This window comes from Drosophila arizonae, chromosome 5 (genome assembly GCF_054131065.1).
Source record: "Drosophila arizonae isolate 15081-1271.41 chromosome 5, UAZ_ARI_1.0, whole genome shotgun sequence".
NCBI lineage: Eukaryota > Metazoa > Arthropoda > Insecta > Diptera > Drosophilidae > Drosophila > Drosophila arizonae.
In genome coordinates, this window is record NC_142925.1 from 13609987 (window position 1) to 13628037 (window position 18051).

Genomic DNA, 18051 nt, shown 5'->3' on the forward strand with positions numbered 1-18051 from the left:
TAAAAATGAATTAAATCAAAATTGGGTTGAATTCAGTATTCATTTATTGTTTCAAATTCAGCAAACGCACATTACATGAATAATAATGAGGGACCAAGCTCTGATTTGTATAATTGAATAAATATTTTGACCCGAGTGTTTAAAAATTATCACAAATTATGTATACGTTCTCTTATAGTTGTGTGTAAAAATTTTCTTTTTATTTTGCATTTATGTATCGTTGTAAAAATAAATTAAGTGCTGCGCGCTCTGTATAGGTTGATGTAAGTGGGAGGGGGTTTCGTACGTGTTGGGGATGCCTATAGAGAACCGCAAAAAGATGCGCCTATATTGGCGCCTCTGTAAATTGCCTAAAACTAAGTAACGCTCTAAATTAAAATTGTAAGATTGCTAATTGTATAGAAAGACACACATGAAGTGAGATTAGGAATAATATGCATGTGCCCTATCACGCTCTCTTCCTTTCTACATGATCGAGCACAGGCCCGAAGTTTCGATGCCATTTTGAACTTTCTTCGTTTTCTTCAGCGTCACCTGTCGCAGCGCCGGCTTCAGTTCGATCACAGGCTCCGGCTCAGCTTCGACTGCAGCGGATGGTGGTGGGGTATTCGACCTTTGAATTGCCGTTCCCAAACCGCTGACAGTTGCTGGCTGGGATGCTGCTGATGCCGCCGCTGCTGTTGTTGCTGCTGCCGCAGGCACACGCGAACTGTTGCTGCTGTTGTTGTTGCTGTTGCTGCTGCTGCTGCTGCCGTAGCTGCTTCCAATTACGGAAATGCTACTTATGTTGGCAGGCGGCGCATTTGTGCTGCTGTTGCTGCTGCTGCTGCTGGTGGCAATCTTCGGAACAAACGTGTTGCCTCCACACAGCACAGGAATAGTGGAAATTGTTTGAATGGAATTTTGCTGCTGCTGGTGCTGCTGTTGTTGTTGTTGCTGATCGGCATTTCCAGTGGCGCCAATGACGCTTATAGCCGACACTTGAGAGTCCGTTGTTGTTGTTGTTGAGGCACTATTATGACTATTACTACTTGTATTCTTAGTGATATTTATTTTTATTTTATTAACTATGCTAGCCAAAGGTAACGCCGGTGCCGGCCCCGCTGCACTTAAATTATGCGTCTCCTGCGGATTCTCACCATTAAAATCGGCCTCGCTGCTGGCTGCTGCAGCAACTGGCTCCAGTTCCAGCTCATCGTCATTGGCTGGCAATGAGAGAGATGTTACCGAGGCTGGACGCTCCAGCGTAGCTGGCGATGCAGTCGAATCGATGGTATGGGTTAATGTTTCTAATCGAGAGATATCGGTTGAGATGATATACATAGATATATATATATAGAGATAGATGGCTACTTACCGCTACTTAATATGGATATCTCATCTTCTGGCAGCGGCAGCAATTGTACTACTGTGCCCACATCCTCAAAGCCATCATCATCCTCTTCGTCGTCATCCTTCGGCTCTTCTTTGATTTTCACATTGAGCATCGGCACTGGCTCCTTTTCTACATAGTTGTCCAGATCGGTAAAGGGAATGTTTGGCTCCTGTATTTCCACATCTGATTCATTGGCGTTCTCTGACACTTTTTGATGATGCTCGTTATGAAGCTGCTGCTCATTCGATTGCTGCTGTTGTTTATCTTCCTGTTGGCTGCTTGTTGGCTTCTCCTTGGACAGCTCTGTCTCTGGTTCGGTTGCCGTAGCGACGGGCACATATTCATCATCGTCGTCATCGACAATCTCTGTAACACTAGGTTCCTCATTGGGCAGCACAATGACATCATCATCATCATCGTCGGCCAGCACCGTGCTGGATGTCTTCTTGACATCATCTAAGGATATGATTAGCACTATTAGTTACTTTAATGAACTTGCTTAGACATTCATTTGTGCTTACCCGATTCATCTTCCAGCTTGATCAGCGTATCCATGGCGTTGTCATCGCTAGCATTTAGCATATCCACATCTTCATTTGCTGTCGTGTCGTTATCAACAACTGGAGGTGGATTGAGCGAAGCTTTGTAGTCCTCGTAGCATAGTGGATGATAGATCTTGTCGTCTACGCGTATAGCTGAGCGTAGATGCCATTCCTCCAGCTCTTCGTTGTAGAACTGCTCGAATTTCTCGTGGCACATGTCACAGCCGCGATCCACATCTGTCGGACCGGCTGCACAGCTGGGAACAGGTGAATTGAGCGAACGTTGCTGGGACACCTCATCGATGGCATCAGGTCCCAATTGTTGGCCCTGAGATTCGAGGAAATTCCTTTCTCGTTCTTCCACATCTTCAATTTCCTCGTATTGCTTCCAATCATTGAGATCATAGTACCAACGCCTCGACGTTGGCTTGCGTGTCGAATCGCGTTCCCTTCGATTCTGACGGAAATGCCAATCCAAATGCTGACTATACTTGATGGTCTGCTCCGGTGGGAAGCGCACGCCACAGCTGCTGCACTGCATGCCCAAATACAGGGTGGCTATCACGGCCGCCTGACGTGTCTTAATTGTCTCTGGCTTCGTCAGATCAATGCGCTTGATGGGCTCGAGAGGTGCGACTGCAGGCACAGTTGCGGCAGGTGTTGCAGCTACAACAGGCGCCACAGTTGCTGCTGGTGCTACAGTTGTTGCTGTCGCCTCTTTGCTAGAGTTGGAATTCGTATCCAAAGCAGGTACGTTGACTGTGCTGCTGTTGCTGGTGGTACCAGCAATTATGCCCGACGAGACGAGCTTCTGGAAGAGCTCGTCAATGTTGAGATTGCTTAGAGCAGCTGCTGCTGCCTCAGGCAAAGGAACAACAGGAGCAGTATTTGTTGGCACGCCGACAGCTGCAACAGCTGCTGGCTGCTCGGGCGTTGCTACTGCGGCGGCTGGTACAGTTGGCAACCCAGCCACTGGCAGTGGCGGCGGTTGTGGTGGTTCCGCTGGAGCCTCAGTCTTAATGTATACCATATCTTGAACGTGGGTCTTGCCCGCCTGCACGCCCTTGGGCAGCGTGCCAAAGCGTATGAAGCAATTGCGTCCTCCATTCAATTTCATGCTCTTAGGCAGTCCCCCATATTCCAGCTTCTGCAGCTGTCCATCTAGCAATGCATAAAGGAAACTATCCACGAATTGGAGCGAGTGTTGCTCGGCGCCCAAATGGAACGTCTGCTGGCGGCCATCGAGAAACAGCGGCACAATTGTGTGTGCATCGACAATCATGTTGATTTTGCCCACAACTAAATCTCGACGCACACGACCGATGTCCACATTTGGCGGCGGTCCCTCCGCCTTCAGCACATGCAACTTATTGCCGATGGGCAGGGAAACGGGCGGTCCACCAAAGTAGATCTCATACCAATGATCATCGATGTACAGCTCCCGAGAGGGGTGTCCGAAACGAATGCGATGCAGCTGCCCATCCAACTGAAAGGGTTTGTAGTCATCATTGAAGCTGAGTGCCAGCGGCTGCTCGTTGTGATCAATGTAGATGGCACGCTGTCCGTTCTGGAATCCGATCTCATGCGGTTCATCGCCATCCATAAATATGATTGCCACCTGATTATAGAAACGTATCTCCTTAGTTCCGCCATCGATTGTAATGCTGCGCACCATATCTGCCATGGGATTGTCCAGTGAATTAATGGCTTTGGTTATGTTAACCGTTGGTACTGGCGGCAGTGTTAGCATAGCGGGTGGCTGCGGTGGTGGTGGCACGACGGCTTGTGCCATAACCAACGGCGGATGCTGCCAAGGCATGCCACGAAAACCAACATTTCCGCCGCCTGCTACCGCATTTCGTTTTACATTGTTGTTATTGTTGTTGTTTTGAGCTAATTGCCAGGCGGCTCGCTGTGCTGCAGCTGGATCCACCTGCTCGCCCCATTTGCTGGGCTTGCGTCGCTTGCCATCGCGCTTGTTCTTCAGCTGCTTAGCAGGCGGCGGCTGCTGCTGCTGCTGTTGCTGTGGCTTGTCGACAATCGGCAACAGTTGCTGCTGCTGCTGTGGCTCGCCATCGCTACGCGGCGAACTGGATGCGTGGTTCTCATTGCCCTTCAGTTTGGGTATGCGCTTTCGCAACACAGCATCTCGCGCTGCGTTCCGCTCCAGGTCCTCATCATCGACAGCCGCTTCGCGTCGCCGGTCCTTCCTGCCAGTCTCATTCAAGACCACAACCTTGCTAACTAGCTCCTTGTATTGCTCCGGATTTATGGCATTATTCTCGAACATTTCTTGTGCCTGACTTAGTATCGTACGCATCTTTTCGTCGTGCGCCTCCTGTGAGTCATCGCTCATTTTCAGCTCTGACGACAGCTGCTTGAGACGTTGAGTCACGGGATAATCTTTTGATTTGTCTGACGAATAAAATATCTAAAGTAATTTGGCAATTGATTTGAATTTGAGGAATTACTTACCCGGCTTAGCCTGCTGCTTATTGCTGTGACGCGCGGTCTTGGCCAATTTGGCACGCAACTCATCTAATGTCGGTTTCTTCGCAGGCGACAAAGGAGTCTTGTTAATTTGCTAAACACGAAGAATAGAGATTTAGTTGATAGTTATGTTAGTTAAATGAGTTAAGCTTTGACTGCTCACCTTGTTAGCCTCCCAGTTGTCCATGGAATCATCTTCGACAACAATCACGTTGCCCGGCGCAAGAATACTTGGAGCCAGCTCTCGACGCAAGTCCACATCTTCGCTGCCAAAGAGGCTGCAATAACAGAATTATATATTTAATCGAAATTCAGTTGCGTCTATGGCTGCACTTACGCATCCAGTTTGGCGGATTTACTGCGCTTCTGCTGCGGCTGCTGCAGCTTATCCTCATCCTCATCCGTGTCCGCATTTGCCGGCATCTGGGTAGCCGAGCGCTTCTCGCCAGCTGAGTGCGTCAGAAGTTCCGCTGAAGCCGGCGCCGGAGACGATTGCCTAATGATGGCCGGGATCATGGCTGTAGCTGCTGCTGCTGCTTCAGCGATTGCTGTTGATGGTGGCGCTGCTGCTGTCAGCAGTGTTGCTGTTGATAAATGCGCTGTAGATTTTTCTAATTTATTAAACGGTTTTTGTATTTTGAACGACACTTTTGTGGGCAATTTTGAGGAAGAAGTGTTGCTCGTTGCGTTGGAGGCGCTGCTAGCAATTTTTGTTGTGCTGCTGGTGTTGTTGCTGTTCTCGTTGCTGCTGTTGCCGCTGTCTGCAATCGTTGCTGCAATTGTTCTAGCCGTGCCGAGTGTTATGGAAGGGGCCGGCGGCGTTGCTGGCCTTACGGCAGCCGCCATGCTGGCCAATTTGGCAAAGGGCCGCAAATCGACGTCCTTGCTAGATGCATCTAAATGCGGTGAACGTGGCCCTGGTTCAAGTAGTGTGAAATGTGTATCTAGAAATTTGTATTTTATGCTTCCACAAAAAACAAAGAGTTCTTACGAAAATTATAAAAGGGGCTGGGCACAGCCCTAACAAAAAAAGACTAGCAAAATGAAAAGAACTAAATAGGGATGGGGTTTGAATAAAATCAATAAAAAAAAAAATAATAATAATAATAACATAAGAGTTTTTAAATTGCATAATATAAAGAACTGAAGTGGATCATCAACATACACCAGGCACAGCAATTGAGCTAGAAAAATTAGTGGAAAATTATGAACAAAATAATAATAATAAAAAATAAAACTATTCAATTATATTTCCGTTAAGGAAACGGGTTAGACTAGATAAGAAAAAATATAAATACGTGAGTTCTTAAAAAGTGCCGTTCTACAAATACAAAAATAAATAATAGTGGTAATAAAATAACATATAATATATATACATATTTGGCAAGATATATATCTTGTATTATAATACAACTACAAAATACGCTTTAATCAATTATTCTTCGTTTTATAAAATATTTACGTTTAAAAATATTCGAGTTTTGCTTAGGATTTCTTTTGTTTCTTTTAGACTTTTTACAACAAATTAAAGCTGGAGTCTTTATTTAATCTTAGTCTTATCAAAACTGATATGGAGCATATATCATAGTTTTCTTTTTGGTTTTATCAGTTTACATTTTTTATCACACGCTTTTCTCATTTTTGACAATTTCACAAAGTAAATATACTTAAAATTACAACAAAAGGCGGCACCTGGCTGTTTTTTATTTTGCATTAATTAAAACAACTGGAATGCAAAAGGTTTTCACAACGCATTTTATTATATTTGTTCTTTAGTTCTTGTTTTGGTTTGCTTATTTTTTTTTTTTTTTTTTTTTTTTTTTTTTTTTTTTTTTTTGTAATATTAAATTTGAACTTTATCGTTATTTGCTCTTATGTATTAATTAAGAAAATTGCATAAATCTTATAGGCTTATATAGTTTCGTTTAAAATTTTGGAAATATAAACTAAAGTAATTTAATTATCTCAGTTTTGTCAAATAATCGCAAAAGGCATATCGATCTAAGTGGAGCAACGAGTGAACAAAGCTCACCAAACAACGCCTACGAAAAGGAAAGTTGGAAGAACAAACTCAGAACGACAGGATAGGTGACAACCCTTAGAGTTACCATCAAAGCTTTTCAAGCAAAGTGCAAAGTTGAAAAAAAAAAAAAAAAAGTAATTCTTGCAATTTCCTAGTAATATGAATGAATTATATATATATAACTATATATTTAAATGAGAAAATATTTAAAATTAGAATTTAAACTAATAAAGATTCAAGTAGCCTTTGATAGTTATTTGCAATACCTAGCCTATAAGGCAATGAGGCAATGAAGTCATTATATGACTCCAGCAAGTCTTTTGTAAATAGTTTTATGATAGTTAAAAACGAGCTTTCATCGTTCACCTCTAAAATGGATTAAATTGACTTCAATTACTTGGAACACAAGCTTTGCTATTTAAAGTATTAAAAAGGTGGTAAATTTGGAAGTAATTGCACTTTGCTATTTATTTCTGTAGCATGGGAGGGATCAACTGTAGTTTCGTAGCAGTTTTCCAATGAGATCAACACTTAACGCTCAATATACCAACCCCAACCTGACCCCTTGATAATCCCTGCTGTCAAGCCCTCGGTGCCGCCAATTTGGTTTGTAATTTGTGCATAATTCAACTACTTTGTCATTTGTATTGCTAACGACTTGGCTGTTGGCTAACAAGTGTGAGATTAGAATTAAAAATTGTTTCTTACGTTTCTCTAAATCATTTGCTGGAGCTGCTGTTGCTGCTGCTGCTGGTAAAGCTGGAACAACCACTGATGATATCGCTGCTGTTGCCTTCGTTGTTGGCTCTGGCGATTTGCTGCGCTCCACGCTGCGCATGTCCACATCCCTGTATATTGGTGAGCGACTGCGTGACCGCGTGCTCCTCGAGCCACTCGATTTCGAGCGACTCATGGATTTGTGTGAGGCATTGCGTTTCGATTTGGTTGGCGAGCTTGCAGGCGAGCTGCTCTTGCGTTTGCTGTGGCTTGATGGTGAGCTGCCATTATGGGAATACTCCTTGCTCGATGAATGCTTGTCGCGTGAGCTAGACGAGCGTTTGACAGGCGAGCTACTACTATTCTTGTGTCTAAACTCTGAGCCAGAGGATGAGCTTGATGCCGTTGAGCTCTTTGACTCGCTGCGTTTGCGACTGCTGCTGGAGCTGTGGTGATTATTGCTGCTGCTGCTGTTGCTGGGTTTGGAGGAACGACTGCTGCTACTGCTGCCTGAGTTACGCAACGGAGATTTGCTACGTGAACGACTAGATTTATGCACTGAAGAGGAGGACGAAGAGTTGCCTCCTTTGTGACTGTCCAGACGTGGATCTAGTGCACGCATGGGCGCTGCCATTGGGGCTGACTGTTGCGGCTGCATCTGACGGGCCAGTCGAGGATCACGCTGACGCACAGAATTGAGCATAGCTGGATTGATTGGGTGCACCTTTGGCTTGTTGACAAACGGCTGCAAATATTAAACAAAAATTAGATTCAGTATACAGTATATTCTAATTTGTTTAAGCATAATCCTTACAGGTTGGCCAACTACTGGAGCAATAGGCGCAACTGGACGCACAAGTCGCATGCCGCTAGGATAGTTAGGCGGAGGCACGCTTGTCTCCATGCCTGGTGGACGTAGCATAGCTGGTGGAGCAGGCATGCCAGCTGTCATGGGCGTTACAGCAATTGCATCAGCAGCTTGACTTAGTTGGCGCTCCTGCTCCTTTAAATGCATTTTGGTCTGCTCCAATTCAAGTTCCAGTTTGCGCTTCTTCAGCTCCAGCAGCTCACGTGTTTTCGCCTGCAATATCTCCTCCATGTCGCTAGGCAGAGCCGAGTTTACGGGCATAGACACCATGCCCTACGAAAGAACATTTATTTAATTAGCTACTTAACTAGTCTTACATATTGGTTCGTATAATGCTTACGGTTTTGAGAAAATCAGGATTGACATGTATGGCGGGATTAACGTGTATTTTATTAGGTTGGCTTGGTTTCGCCGTAATGGGCCAATTGTTATCCAAACGCTTGACCTTAACATCCAGGGCATACATCTTAGATGCAGGAAACACATCATTCCACGTTTGCCGCAACAGATACATGCGCTCACGCACTTTCTCCAGCACCTGGGATGGCGAATGTTGTACCTAAAGATCAGAAATTCGAAAGGATATTTAGCTAAGATGAATATTGCTTTTACATTTGTTGCTGACTTGACTTACCGATTCAAAGGCGTTGAGAAATATATTGACTATGCATTGCCCAAACAGCTGCACGTAGCTGCTTTTCACATTCTTAATTATCGAATCAATTAAATATAGTATGGGTAATTTGAATTCGGGCGGCACCTGTTTGATTTGGTAAGATAGGTAAGAATATAAAAATAGAGAATAAGTTTCTACAACGTCGCTAGCGAAGTGTTTCGACACAGATTGAGGAGCCACACCAGCATCAACAACTTCAGTTCAGTTCAGTCCTTGGCTCACGACTGACGATCATAGAGAGAAAAGAAAACAACGATGACGACGACGACAACGGCAGCTGCTGGACACAAATGCATCTCCATGTTGAAGGTGGGGGGCAGTTGAGCAATAGAAAAAAAAAGAAAACAAAAAGAGCTACGTAACCCAAGGTAAAGTAACGCCTCTAACTCAGTCTACAGACGACTTTTAAGAAACTGTTCCAATCGCATTGTATTCACATATGTTTCCACAGTGGAAAAATGTATAAATTTGCGTTATACGAATGTATCTCAAATTTATTCGAAACTTTGCTCAACTCGGTTGAAAACAAAACCTTTGATAATTCTAATATTAAGAAATTATAAACGTATTCTAACATATGAAATACAAAATCTAGATTTTCTGGGTCAGGTTTTAAAATTATAAATATATTGTATCTACAAATTAATTTAAATATGTATGCCGTTTACTTTACAAGTTGAATACATTACTGATTTGTTTTACCTCAGGGTTTCCTTTTTGCGAAATTGTTTTTTTTTTTTTTTATAAATCTCTTAATTTTTGTTCTTTTGCTGCGTGTAGGTAATTATTTGTTGTTATATAATATTTATATTGTTTTTCTTTGTTTATATTACATTTTGAATCAATGTTTTATACTTGTATAAAATAAAAGACAACTTGATGACAATTGTTTAAGTATTTTCTCATTTATTGGAATATTCTTTTCGATTTCTTTGTGTATTTTGTATCAAGGTATCGAGGAAAAAGAAGAATAGAAATATAGTAAACGTCTTACCTTGTAGTGGATAAATCAGTCCCTGCTTAAAACCCAAATATAAATGTATCAAATTGAGCTACGATACTTCTTTAAAGTTTAAACAACAAGATCAATCGAGATTGTTCTGTTAAAGCACAGCTCATCTATTGCCTCATTGGTTAAACTTTAAAATGTGGCTTATACAAAGCGTATGCAGTTGGGGTAATATCAAAGAAAGTTATATATCAATTATATTACAATCTTTTCGTTGGCATGCCCACATCGCTTAACACAAAGGCCTGAAGGTAAAACAAAAGCCATCGATAACTTTCAAATGTATGCCCTAAATATTGTAAATTAATCATTCTTAATCTCGGTTGCCATTTGTTTTACAAGTATACTACTTGTTATTTTTTAATCACATAGAATTTATCTTGTGGCTCTATTGCAATATCAATATATACAAATTGTCCACATTTCAGATATTTCAAATAATAACATTTAAACGAAATAATTTTCTTTTGTAAATATTCAAGTGGCAATCGAGCTCTTTGGTTACACAGTTCCTGTTATCGATGGCTTTTCAACTTAAGGTCTTTCGTGGTTTCCCTAACTGCAACTAACACACACTTTGGACATGGAGATCATGTGTTAACACAACTGCCGTGTAAACGGCGGTATCGGCGACGGATGTACGTAGGACTCTTTTTGCATATATGTGTGTATGTTTCAGTATGTCTGATATATGTGTTTGAGTGTGTGTCTCTCTCTTTCTGTGTGTTGTGGCTGTTTTAATTAGTTATGCTTTATTTGTTAACCTGGCTGATGTGATATTCCACCACGCGCACAATGACATGGGCATAGTTAATATTTTCCTCGGCGAGCATGGTGAGCATATTGATGAGTGGCTTGCTATTGCAATTTAAATCCGTTAGACTAGATAAATATTCTTCGCCAATACGGCGTGCATCCTCTGGATACGATTGCAGTATATGCTCCATATTTGCAGCCGGCTCCTCTTGATCTCCTGTGGTTACCCTGTTGTAATCCGTGTCACGATTTACAATAAATTGCAATTGTTAAGCTGCAAGTGAAGAGAATTAAAAAACCAAATTATGATTTATCGATATTTCAGTGAATACAAATTTCTGCAACATCCCTACTCAAGTGGTTACAAACATATCTAAATACTCGAGTTAGTATGCATATACTATGTATATAAATATTATAATTGTTGATGTGGCTTTGCAGTCATAGCAAAATAAAAAACAATACACATGTAAACAACCACACGCCAACCAACTAAATATATTTATATCACATACATATGCATCTGTTCATGGGCGAACAATAAACACACGGGCAACGGGGCTAGGGGAAGTTTTTTCTTAGCAAATATTCAAAATGGCGGCCAGCAGGCATACAAACACGCATTTTTTCACTTTTGCAAAAACACCAAGTTCTTTAACAAATTCAATATTTAATCGATTTGAAACGTACACCTCTGCCAAATAGATACTTTTGGTATTGATTTTTTATGAAATCTCGACTTTTTATCTTTTTCCTACATTTTGTTGAAAAGCCACGTTTATACAAAACACACATACACGTTTATCTTCACAACGCAATTTGAACGATAAATATAAGCTGGCAAACATACCTGTTTTAATAATACATTTGTACACTTCGTTTAACGCACTTGAATGCAGTGAAAAATAATTATTGAGCACTTTTTAAACTAAAACAAAATCAGCCTTTGACAACTTTTTCACGTAACAACTGCGATAATCTGATGAGTGTGCACTAGTGATGTGAGCTACGATTGATTGCCACCACTGACCAGAGAACACATAGACTAGACATGTAGAACAAATTTTTCTACAGCAGAAAATGTTAAGTTGGTCGACCACTTTACTTCGTATTTGCTCGGCTCGGTCGCTGGAGGTTCGAGCAGTGAAAATATTGGACGACAAAAACAGTGCGCTGTGAGCGCTCAGACGAAATGGTCGTGATTATGTATGAAGCACATCTATGTGCCATTTGTCCTACTCTCTCTCTCTCTCAGTCCCTCTCTCTCGCTCTCTATGGTCGCTGAAATCATCACTCTCAGCGGCGCACAAAAATTGAAATTTTTGTTCGCGACGATCCCAGCTTTTTCCTTTTCAGCGAAGAGTATACCGAAATTTTAAAGCGTTTGCCACGCTCATGCAAACAAACTGTAAGCGTTTCGATGATTATTTTTGGGAAGGGTATGAGAGTGTAGATGCGCATAAAAAATATGATTTCGCGACGGGCAAGTCACACTTGCACACTTAGTACATGTATGAGCATATGTATGACAGTGTGCGAAGCTCTTTCAGCCTAAGCAATTTTAATGCCCAGCATTTGCATTTGGTCGGTCTTGTACATGTATACATTTGATTGTGTGTGTGTTCGCATGGGATGCGATGCTCACAATTATGGAATAGCACTTGTAGAAGCATTTGTATGCTGTGGGCCTTTACATGCGCGTGTGTGTATGTACATGTGTGTATGCATGGGACATGAACATTGGCGTGTGCCTACCTCAACTTAGAATTGGTTGACCGATTTAGGGTTGGAGTTGTAGAATCGCATTTCTATTTAAGTACCTTTTATTTTGTATCAATGATCGTGTGCTTGCTTATCGAAGTCATCAATTCATAAAAACAATTGTTTTAAATATCAATCTGTTTAATATTATTTCATAAATTTAATATACATAAAAATAAAATAATTAATATGAAAATAAAAAACATAACGTTCAATATGTAACAAAAAATCAACAAAAACAAAGATTATTTATTAATAACAGTATAAATTATATGAAGGCACTATGCACATATGCATACATATGTATGTACATACATACAAATATGTATGTATGCACGCACAAGCCAGTAACGCAAAGAAATGAAAATCCCTTGGCGACGATTCCATTATTGGCCTTCTGATTGATGACTGTTGAAAGAGTTTACAATGATAAAATAAAATTTCAAATTTTTTGTTATTTGTATGAATGATATAAACTGTGTTTAATGAGTATGTTTTTACTTACATGTATACATACATACACACATACATGCATATGTGCAATTCTTTATTCTTCCTGTCCTGTGCTGTAAATATTGTACGGGCGTATATATGTACATGCATACATACATGCATACATACATACACATACATATATGCATGTATGTTTATAATACGCAAATTTGACTTGTGCCTGCCAAGGGCTTTTAATTGTGTGGACGACTTTCGATCAGCTCCGCGGAGGGAGTGTTAAGTAATCTTGTATTATTTATTCTCTGGTCAGTGTTGCCACACTTTGACTCATAAATGCGTCATGTATCGATAGATAAAATAGTATCGGCATTGGTACACAACGCGCAAGTTGGCAGCACTATCAGTTCTCGCACAACCAGCTGTTGATTGGATAGGGTCAACAAAGGGGCGATAGAAATCGCCAACAGCTAAATGCAAGTCGTTAATTTCTTACTATATCCACAAATAAAGAAAAATGGACGAAAGCGAATCTTATGTGCACAGCGCCTACCAGGTAACGATAATTCCGACTGATCTACATCACGAGGAAACAATAATCAGAGCAGCACAGTCGCTAGACTGTCTAAACAAAACAATCAACTCAATTTTTGGCCGCATCGATGCTCGGTTAGAAAAAAATGGTGCCAAGGTTCAGCATATAAATGAGCGTGTCATGCGTGCCCAGGCTAAAATTGATGCACTTGTTGGCTCCAAGAAATCCATCAAAATCTTTGCGCCCGCCCGGTTTCCAGGCCACGGTATCTTAAACAACATACCTGCAACCTTTCCGGCCGTGGCCAAAGAGTCAATGGATATTCCTACACCAACACAAAAACATTCAACAACAACGATATCAGAACGTCGTCAACGCAATCGCAATGTTGACTCAGCGAGTGATTCGCACAGTGCCGTGGATATCGACGCCGTTTTCTTTCATGTGCGTGGCGAGGAGCAGCAACAGACGCCGCTTATCACAGAACGTCAGCTCACAAACAGCGTCGCAGGTTTGGGTCCATTGCCGCCCGCTAAATCAGTGCCTGCAGTTTTGCGCTTCAATACCAATGAATTCGCCTATGGCAGTGATGATCTAAATGCCTGGAAGCGGAACTTGCCTCCGCAGAACCATAAACGAGATGTCAACAATAAGCCAAAGCCCACCCAGTTATTGGCACCGGCGCCCCACTCGCTGGCACATGGCACCACCAAGCTAACCACACCAGCTGGGGACTTGCGCTATACGCCCGCAGCGTTGGCGGCACCGGCTATCGACGTGCCGTTGGACTTACCAGATTTGCCAGGCATCGCGAATGACTTGCAGTATGTGCCGGTCGAGGAGAAGACACCCATTGCACCATCGCATCAATTTGTCGATTTACCCGACTTGCCCGAGTTGACTGAACTGAGTGAAAAGTTAGATGTTGTTCCTGATAACATGGTTGTAACTGTGCAGGCAATAGCAGCGCAGACGCACATGACGAGGAGATCTTATACTGGAACTGTACCAACAGCTGCGCAATGTGCTCCACCACCGCCTCCGCCGCCCCCACCACCACCGCCGCCGCCACCGCCACCACCACCCGCCCAAACAACTGCCAAACTGTCTTCTGATGGCGCCGTCAAACCCATCTCCCCATCCTTGGAAACACCTTTAAACATACCCGAATCGCGGGCACCACCACCAGATGATCCTCGATCTGAGCTGATGGCTGCCATACGCAATGCTGGGGGTGTACATGGTGGACGCTTGCGTTCGTCAGCTGCTGCGCCCGTAAATCCAGATGGAGACGCAGATGCTGTGGGCAAACTAAATGGTAATGCAACAAGCCGATCCAGGGCAGGAGGTAGTGCAACCAGTGGAGGTGATCTGATGGCGGACCTACACAATAAGCTTATGCTGCGACGTAAGGGAATCTCAGGCAATCCAAATCCGGTGGAGCAATCAGGGAACCCAATGATGTTGCAACTGTCAAAAATAATTGCAGCACCAATGGAGAAAAGCAAAAGTTCCATGTCCAGCGACGAGGGCGATTCCGATGATGATGATGATGCTGATGCAGATGCTTGGGAGTAGAACCAAATTAATTAGAATTAAATTAATTCCAGCTATATGTGTGTGCCTTGCTTTAAGCATTAGACAAAATTATTAAACTGTTTTGGGCAGATCGAGCATAACAACTGAGTAACTATTTTTGTAATGTAAAGTGCTGCAAAGCGCGTAAGGTTTTCAGTTTCATATTGGAAACTATCGTTAAAATTGCATGAAATTGAAGGCTATTGTATATGAAAGTTGGACAAGCATTGGCAAAAGCTAGTGCTGTAAAGATGTTAATTTAGTTTCTTCTTAAAGCGGGTGTCATCGATAAACTTGTATCGATAACTGAATAAGGAAAACACATTGAAACGATGTCCGGCGATTCGCGAGATATTAATGACTTGTTTGATGATATAGTGCTGACCGAGGAAAAACACGCACGTCAGGGCTACGCTGAAGGTATCAGCGACGGTCGAGCTCAGGGTAATCAGGAGGGCTACCAACTTGGCTACGCTCAAGGCGTTCAACTTGGCGAGGAACTGGGCGGCATTTACGGCCAAGTGGTGGCTCAACAGCAGTTACCACATACGGAAAAGTTGCAACGCACATTGCAACAGCTACGGCAGCTTATTGAAGAGTTTCCACGTCAAAACGATCCCGACCAAGACATCATTGGCGCTGTGGAACACATTCGGAACACGCATCGGCGACTGTGCGCTTTGCTGGGCACCAAAAAGGGGACTGTTCCGGAAACTGAACGCACAACGCAAGAGCGCAGAGATTACAGTTTCTAAAAGAACTAACAAGATGGCACATATAGGAGTGGGACAACTACAGTGTCGCCTCGATGAGTTAATAAAATACTTGACGCCGTACATGTCTTTAGTTAATTGCCACATGGTTAACTACCTAACGGATGACTATTGGAATGAATTTGTGCCTCAGTCATTAAGAGCAGAGCTTCCAACACCTGTGGACGTACAACAAGCCATAAAAATATTATTTTGGAATGACGCAACTAATTTGCAACAGTTTCCAGCACTTACCCAATTTTTGGAAATTAGTAAGCGCCAACGCTTGTCCAGTACCACAGAGCTTTTGACTAGTGTTGAGCAACTGGACCAGCTGCTGAATGCTCAAATGCAAACTCAGCTTAACATTAAAGAATTTATGAGCGCTAAGAAGTGCCATGAGGTAGATATGAAGTCATTCAGAAAAGAACAGCGGCTTTAAAACCCTTACACATAAACAAATCTACAGGTGGAGCTAACTGCGGCCTTGGTAAACAAGCTCGTAAAGAGTATAATAGACGAATCTAATTGCTATATTGTTGATGCTGGGGATGGCAAAGGATACCTCTCGTCGAGATTAAGTCTAGAGTATGGCCTTTCGGTGCTTGGAATCGATGCTAATGAGTCCAACACTAAAAATGCCCTTTCACGAGATAGTAAATTACAGGTATGTGCTTAAAGATAAATACACTTTATTTCATTTCATTCACTTTTTGGTCACTTAATGCTAAGTTGTACTGAGAGTTGGTTTAATCTCGCATCTCGCCCTCCTCATCGTCATCTTCCATGCCTTTGATGTAGAGTACATTGTTGCAGCGTATCAGCACTTCGCCTAGATTGCCCGTAACGGAGCCTTCGATAACTTCCTCTGTGTTTGCCAGCTGCATGTTCATGTAGCCATCGACTGAGACTAGAAATCCCTTGTATTCCTGTCCCCACTTTAGTTTAACAAGCACGGGCTTTCCGGTCAGACCATTTAGAAATGGTTTAGGATTAATGGGCATGCCAGCTGACATTTTGTTTGATTGTTTATTTTTATGCGAGTTGTGGAATGAAAATAGAAAAACGCGTATTTATTTGCCGGCTAAAACGTTTTCGCGTCGTGCATGCCATGCAGCAATAAGAAGAAGAATGACAGCTGCGAAACGGGGTGGCAGAAACATATATCGATATATCGATTCATGCATGTTAGGCATACAGACAATCGGTAATTTACTTACGCTAATCAACACTATTTTTGTTTCCAATTTATTTGAATTAGCGCGCCTGGAATGGCTTAACAGAACGCGCTGAGATACTAAACCAAGGAAAAACACCACCAAGACGCGGTAAAAAGTCTCCCACTAAGGAGACACATATAAATACCCCCACAAATAAATATAAAACAACTTCGATTTACATAACCACCGAACTAAACTTGAGCGATTTAATTAAGGAACATTTTAAGGATGAGCGACAAGTCGTTGATCCGCGCATATGTCTTACCGGCCTTCACACCTGTGGAAATCTTGCCGCCACTTGCTTACAGGTCTTTCATGCTCAAAATAATTGCCGTGTGCTGTGTAATGTGGGTTGCTGCTATCATTTATTGAACGAGCGCTACTCGGAACAAGAATTCTTTGGGAATAAGGCATTGATGAAGCAATCAACGGATTATGGATTCCCTATGAGTCGCTATCTTCAAGAACGCAAAGTAAAACTGGGTCGAAATGCCCGTATGCTAGCCGCACAATCCATTGAGCGCACCTTGTCAGCCAAGGAGCTGCCTAACATTTCGCTCTACTATCGCGCACTACTCGAGGTTCTGGTCTGCAGCCATGCTCCCGATTTAAAGAACTGCCTGCAAGTGGGCAAAGTACAAAAATTTAATAATTTTATTGAATATGTGCAAAAGTGTTCAAAGAAGCTAAATGCTCCATGGCTGGCTGAGGTCAAAGAAGATGAACTGGAAGCCTTGCTGCAGCAGCACGAATCAGATAGACATTATCTATCGCTCTTTTATCTGCTCCGCATGTCATTTGCACCGGTGGTGGAAAGCCTAATTCTTCTCGATAGATTGCTCTACCTCAAGGAACTGGGCTACACGCACAGCTATTTGATTGATCTGTTCGATGCTGTCATATCACCACGAAACTATGCAGTAGTTGCATTCAAGGAAAGCTAGATTCGACAATGAATATGAAAAGCGTGTGCTAATCTAATAATATATATATAATATATGTACGAGGGTAGTCTAAACCATTATGAATGTGTGTCAATTAATTATTTTTATGTAAAAAGAACATGAAATACATAAATTTACATATTTGTTACAATTGTTTATTGGCGACTTTTATGCGTCTATCAGACTACACTCGTTCGCTGCATCGATTCGGGTTTTTCAACTTTTATTGCAAATTGTCTATCAGTTGTAATTAAGCGCCATACAAATCTCAACATCAATTCATTTTACTAAGTATACATATAAGTGATGATCAGTTATCTGCAAAGCGTATTGTAATTCAACTTACAATACCCTG

The 18051-nt window shown here is 42.2% G+C and overlaps 4 protein-coding genes and 1 pseudogene across 7 annotated transcripts; 3 read left to right on the forward strand and 2 right to left on the reverse strand.

The window, feature by feature from the left end:
- Positions 1 to 26: 26 nt before the first annotated feature.
- Pcf11 (Pcf11 cleavage and polyadenylation factor subunit) lies at positions 27 to 11514 on the reverse strand. Of its 4 annotated transcripts, none has more exons than XM_089472406.1 (12): positions 11307 to 11514; positions 10465 to 10730; positions 8650 to 8775; positions 8356 to 8574; positions 7962 to 8288; positions 7139 to 7892; positions 4745 to 5324; positions 4571 to 4685; positions 4393 to 4501; positions 1897 to 4332; positions 1358 to 1831; positions 27 to 1289 (listed from the first exon to the last, which is right to left on the reverse strand). In XM_089472406.1, the coding sequence occupies exons 2-12, from the start codon at positions 10645 to 10647 to the stop codon at positions 466 to 468; spliced, it is 6147 nt and encodes a 2048-aa protein (XP_089328532.1). In that variant the 5' UTR covers positions 10648 to 10730; positions 11307 to 11514; the 3' UTR covers positions 27 to 465. The 4 variants fall into 4 exon arrangements, with proteins under 4 accessions (XP_089328532.1, XP_089328534.1, XP_089328535.1 ...); XM_089472408.1 differs by having other exon boundaries at positions 4745 to 5006; positions 11307 to 11513; XM_089472409.1 differs by having other exon boundaries at positions 4745 to 4991; positions 11307 to 11512.
- A 1544-nt stretch (positions 11515 to 13058) lies between these two features.
- Positions 13059 to 14884, forward strand: LOC149268524 (WASH complex subunit 1 pseudogene; annotated as a pseudogene).
- A 77-nt stretch (positions 14885 to 14961) lies between these two features.
- LOC149268525 (uncharacterized) lies at positions 14962 to 15616 on the forward strand. The gene has a single exon (XM_089472440.1). It carries the CDS (start codon positions 15113 to 15115, stop codon positions 15533 to 15535), a length of 423 nt encoding a protein of 140 aa, XP_089328566.1. The 5' UTR covers positions 14962 to 15112; the 3' UTR covers positions 15536 to 15616.
- LOC149268526 (putative methyltransferase-like protein 25) lies at positions 15549 to 17847 on the forward strand. Its single transcript, XM_089472438.1, has 3 exons — positions 15549 to 15935; positions 16002 to 16199; positions 16794 to 17847. The coding sequence occupies exons 1-3, from the start codon at positions 15549 to 15551 to the stop codon at positions 17694 to 17696; spliced, it is 1488 nt and encodes a 495-aa protein (XP_089328564.1). The 3' UTR covers positions 17697 to 17847.
- Positions 16208 to 16668, reverse strand: LOC149268527 (small nuclear ribonucleoprotein F). The gene has a single exon (XM_089472442.1). The coding sequence runs from the start codon at positions 16546 to 16548 to the stop codon at positions 16282 to 16284; it is 267 nt and encodes an 88-aa protein (XP_089328568.1). The 5' UTR covers positions 16549 to 16668; the 3' UTR covers positions 16208 to 16281.
- Positions 17848 to 18051: the final 204 nt, after the last annotated feature.

Excerpts from the sequence above, each read along its gene's own strand:
- Pcf11 (XM_089472406.1), bottom strand. The coding sequence starts at position 10,647 with ATGGAGCATATACTGCAATCGTATCCAGAGGATGCACGCCGTATTGGC. Across the intron at positions 4,686-4,744 it reads AAATCCGCCAAACTGGATGC|CCTCTTTGGCAGCGAAGATG; the intron begins GTAAGTGCAGCC and ends CTGTTATTGCAG. Across the intron at positions 4,333-4,392 it reads TAAGCAGCAGGCTAAGCCGG|ACAAATCAAAAGATTATCCC; the intron begins GTAAGTAATTCC and ends TTTATTCGTCAG.
- LOC149268525 (XM_089472440.1), top strand. The coding sequence starts at position 15,113 with ATGTCCGGCGATTCGCGAGATATTAATGACTTGTTTGATGATATAGTG.
- LOC149268526 (XM_089472438.1), top strand. The coding sequence starts at position 15,549 with ATGGCACATATAGGAGTGGGACAACTACAGTGTCGCCTCGATGAGTTA. Across the intron at positions 15,936-16,001 it reads GCGCTAAGAAGTGCCATGAG|GTGGAGCTAACTGCGGCCTT; the intron begins GTAGATATGAAG and ends ACAAATCTACAG. Across the intron at positions 16,200-16,793 it reads CACGAGATAGTAAATTACAG|CGCGCCTGGAATGGCTTAAC; the intron begins GTATGTGCTTAA and ends TATTTGAATTAG.
- LOC149268527 (XM_089472442.1), bottom strand. The coding sequence starts at position 16,548 with ATGTCAGCTGGCATGCCCATTAATCCTAAACCATTTCTAAATGGTCTG.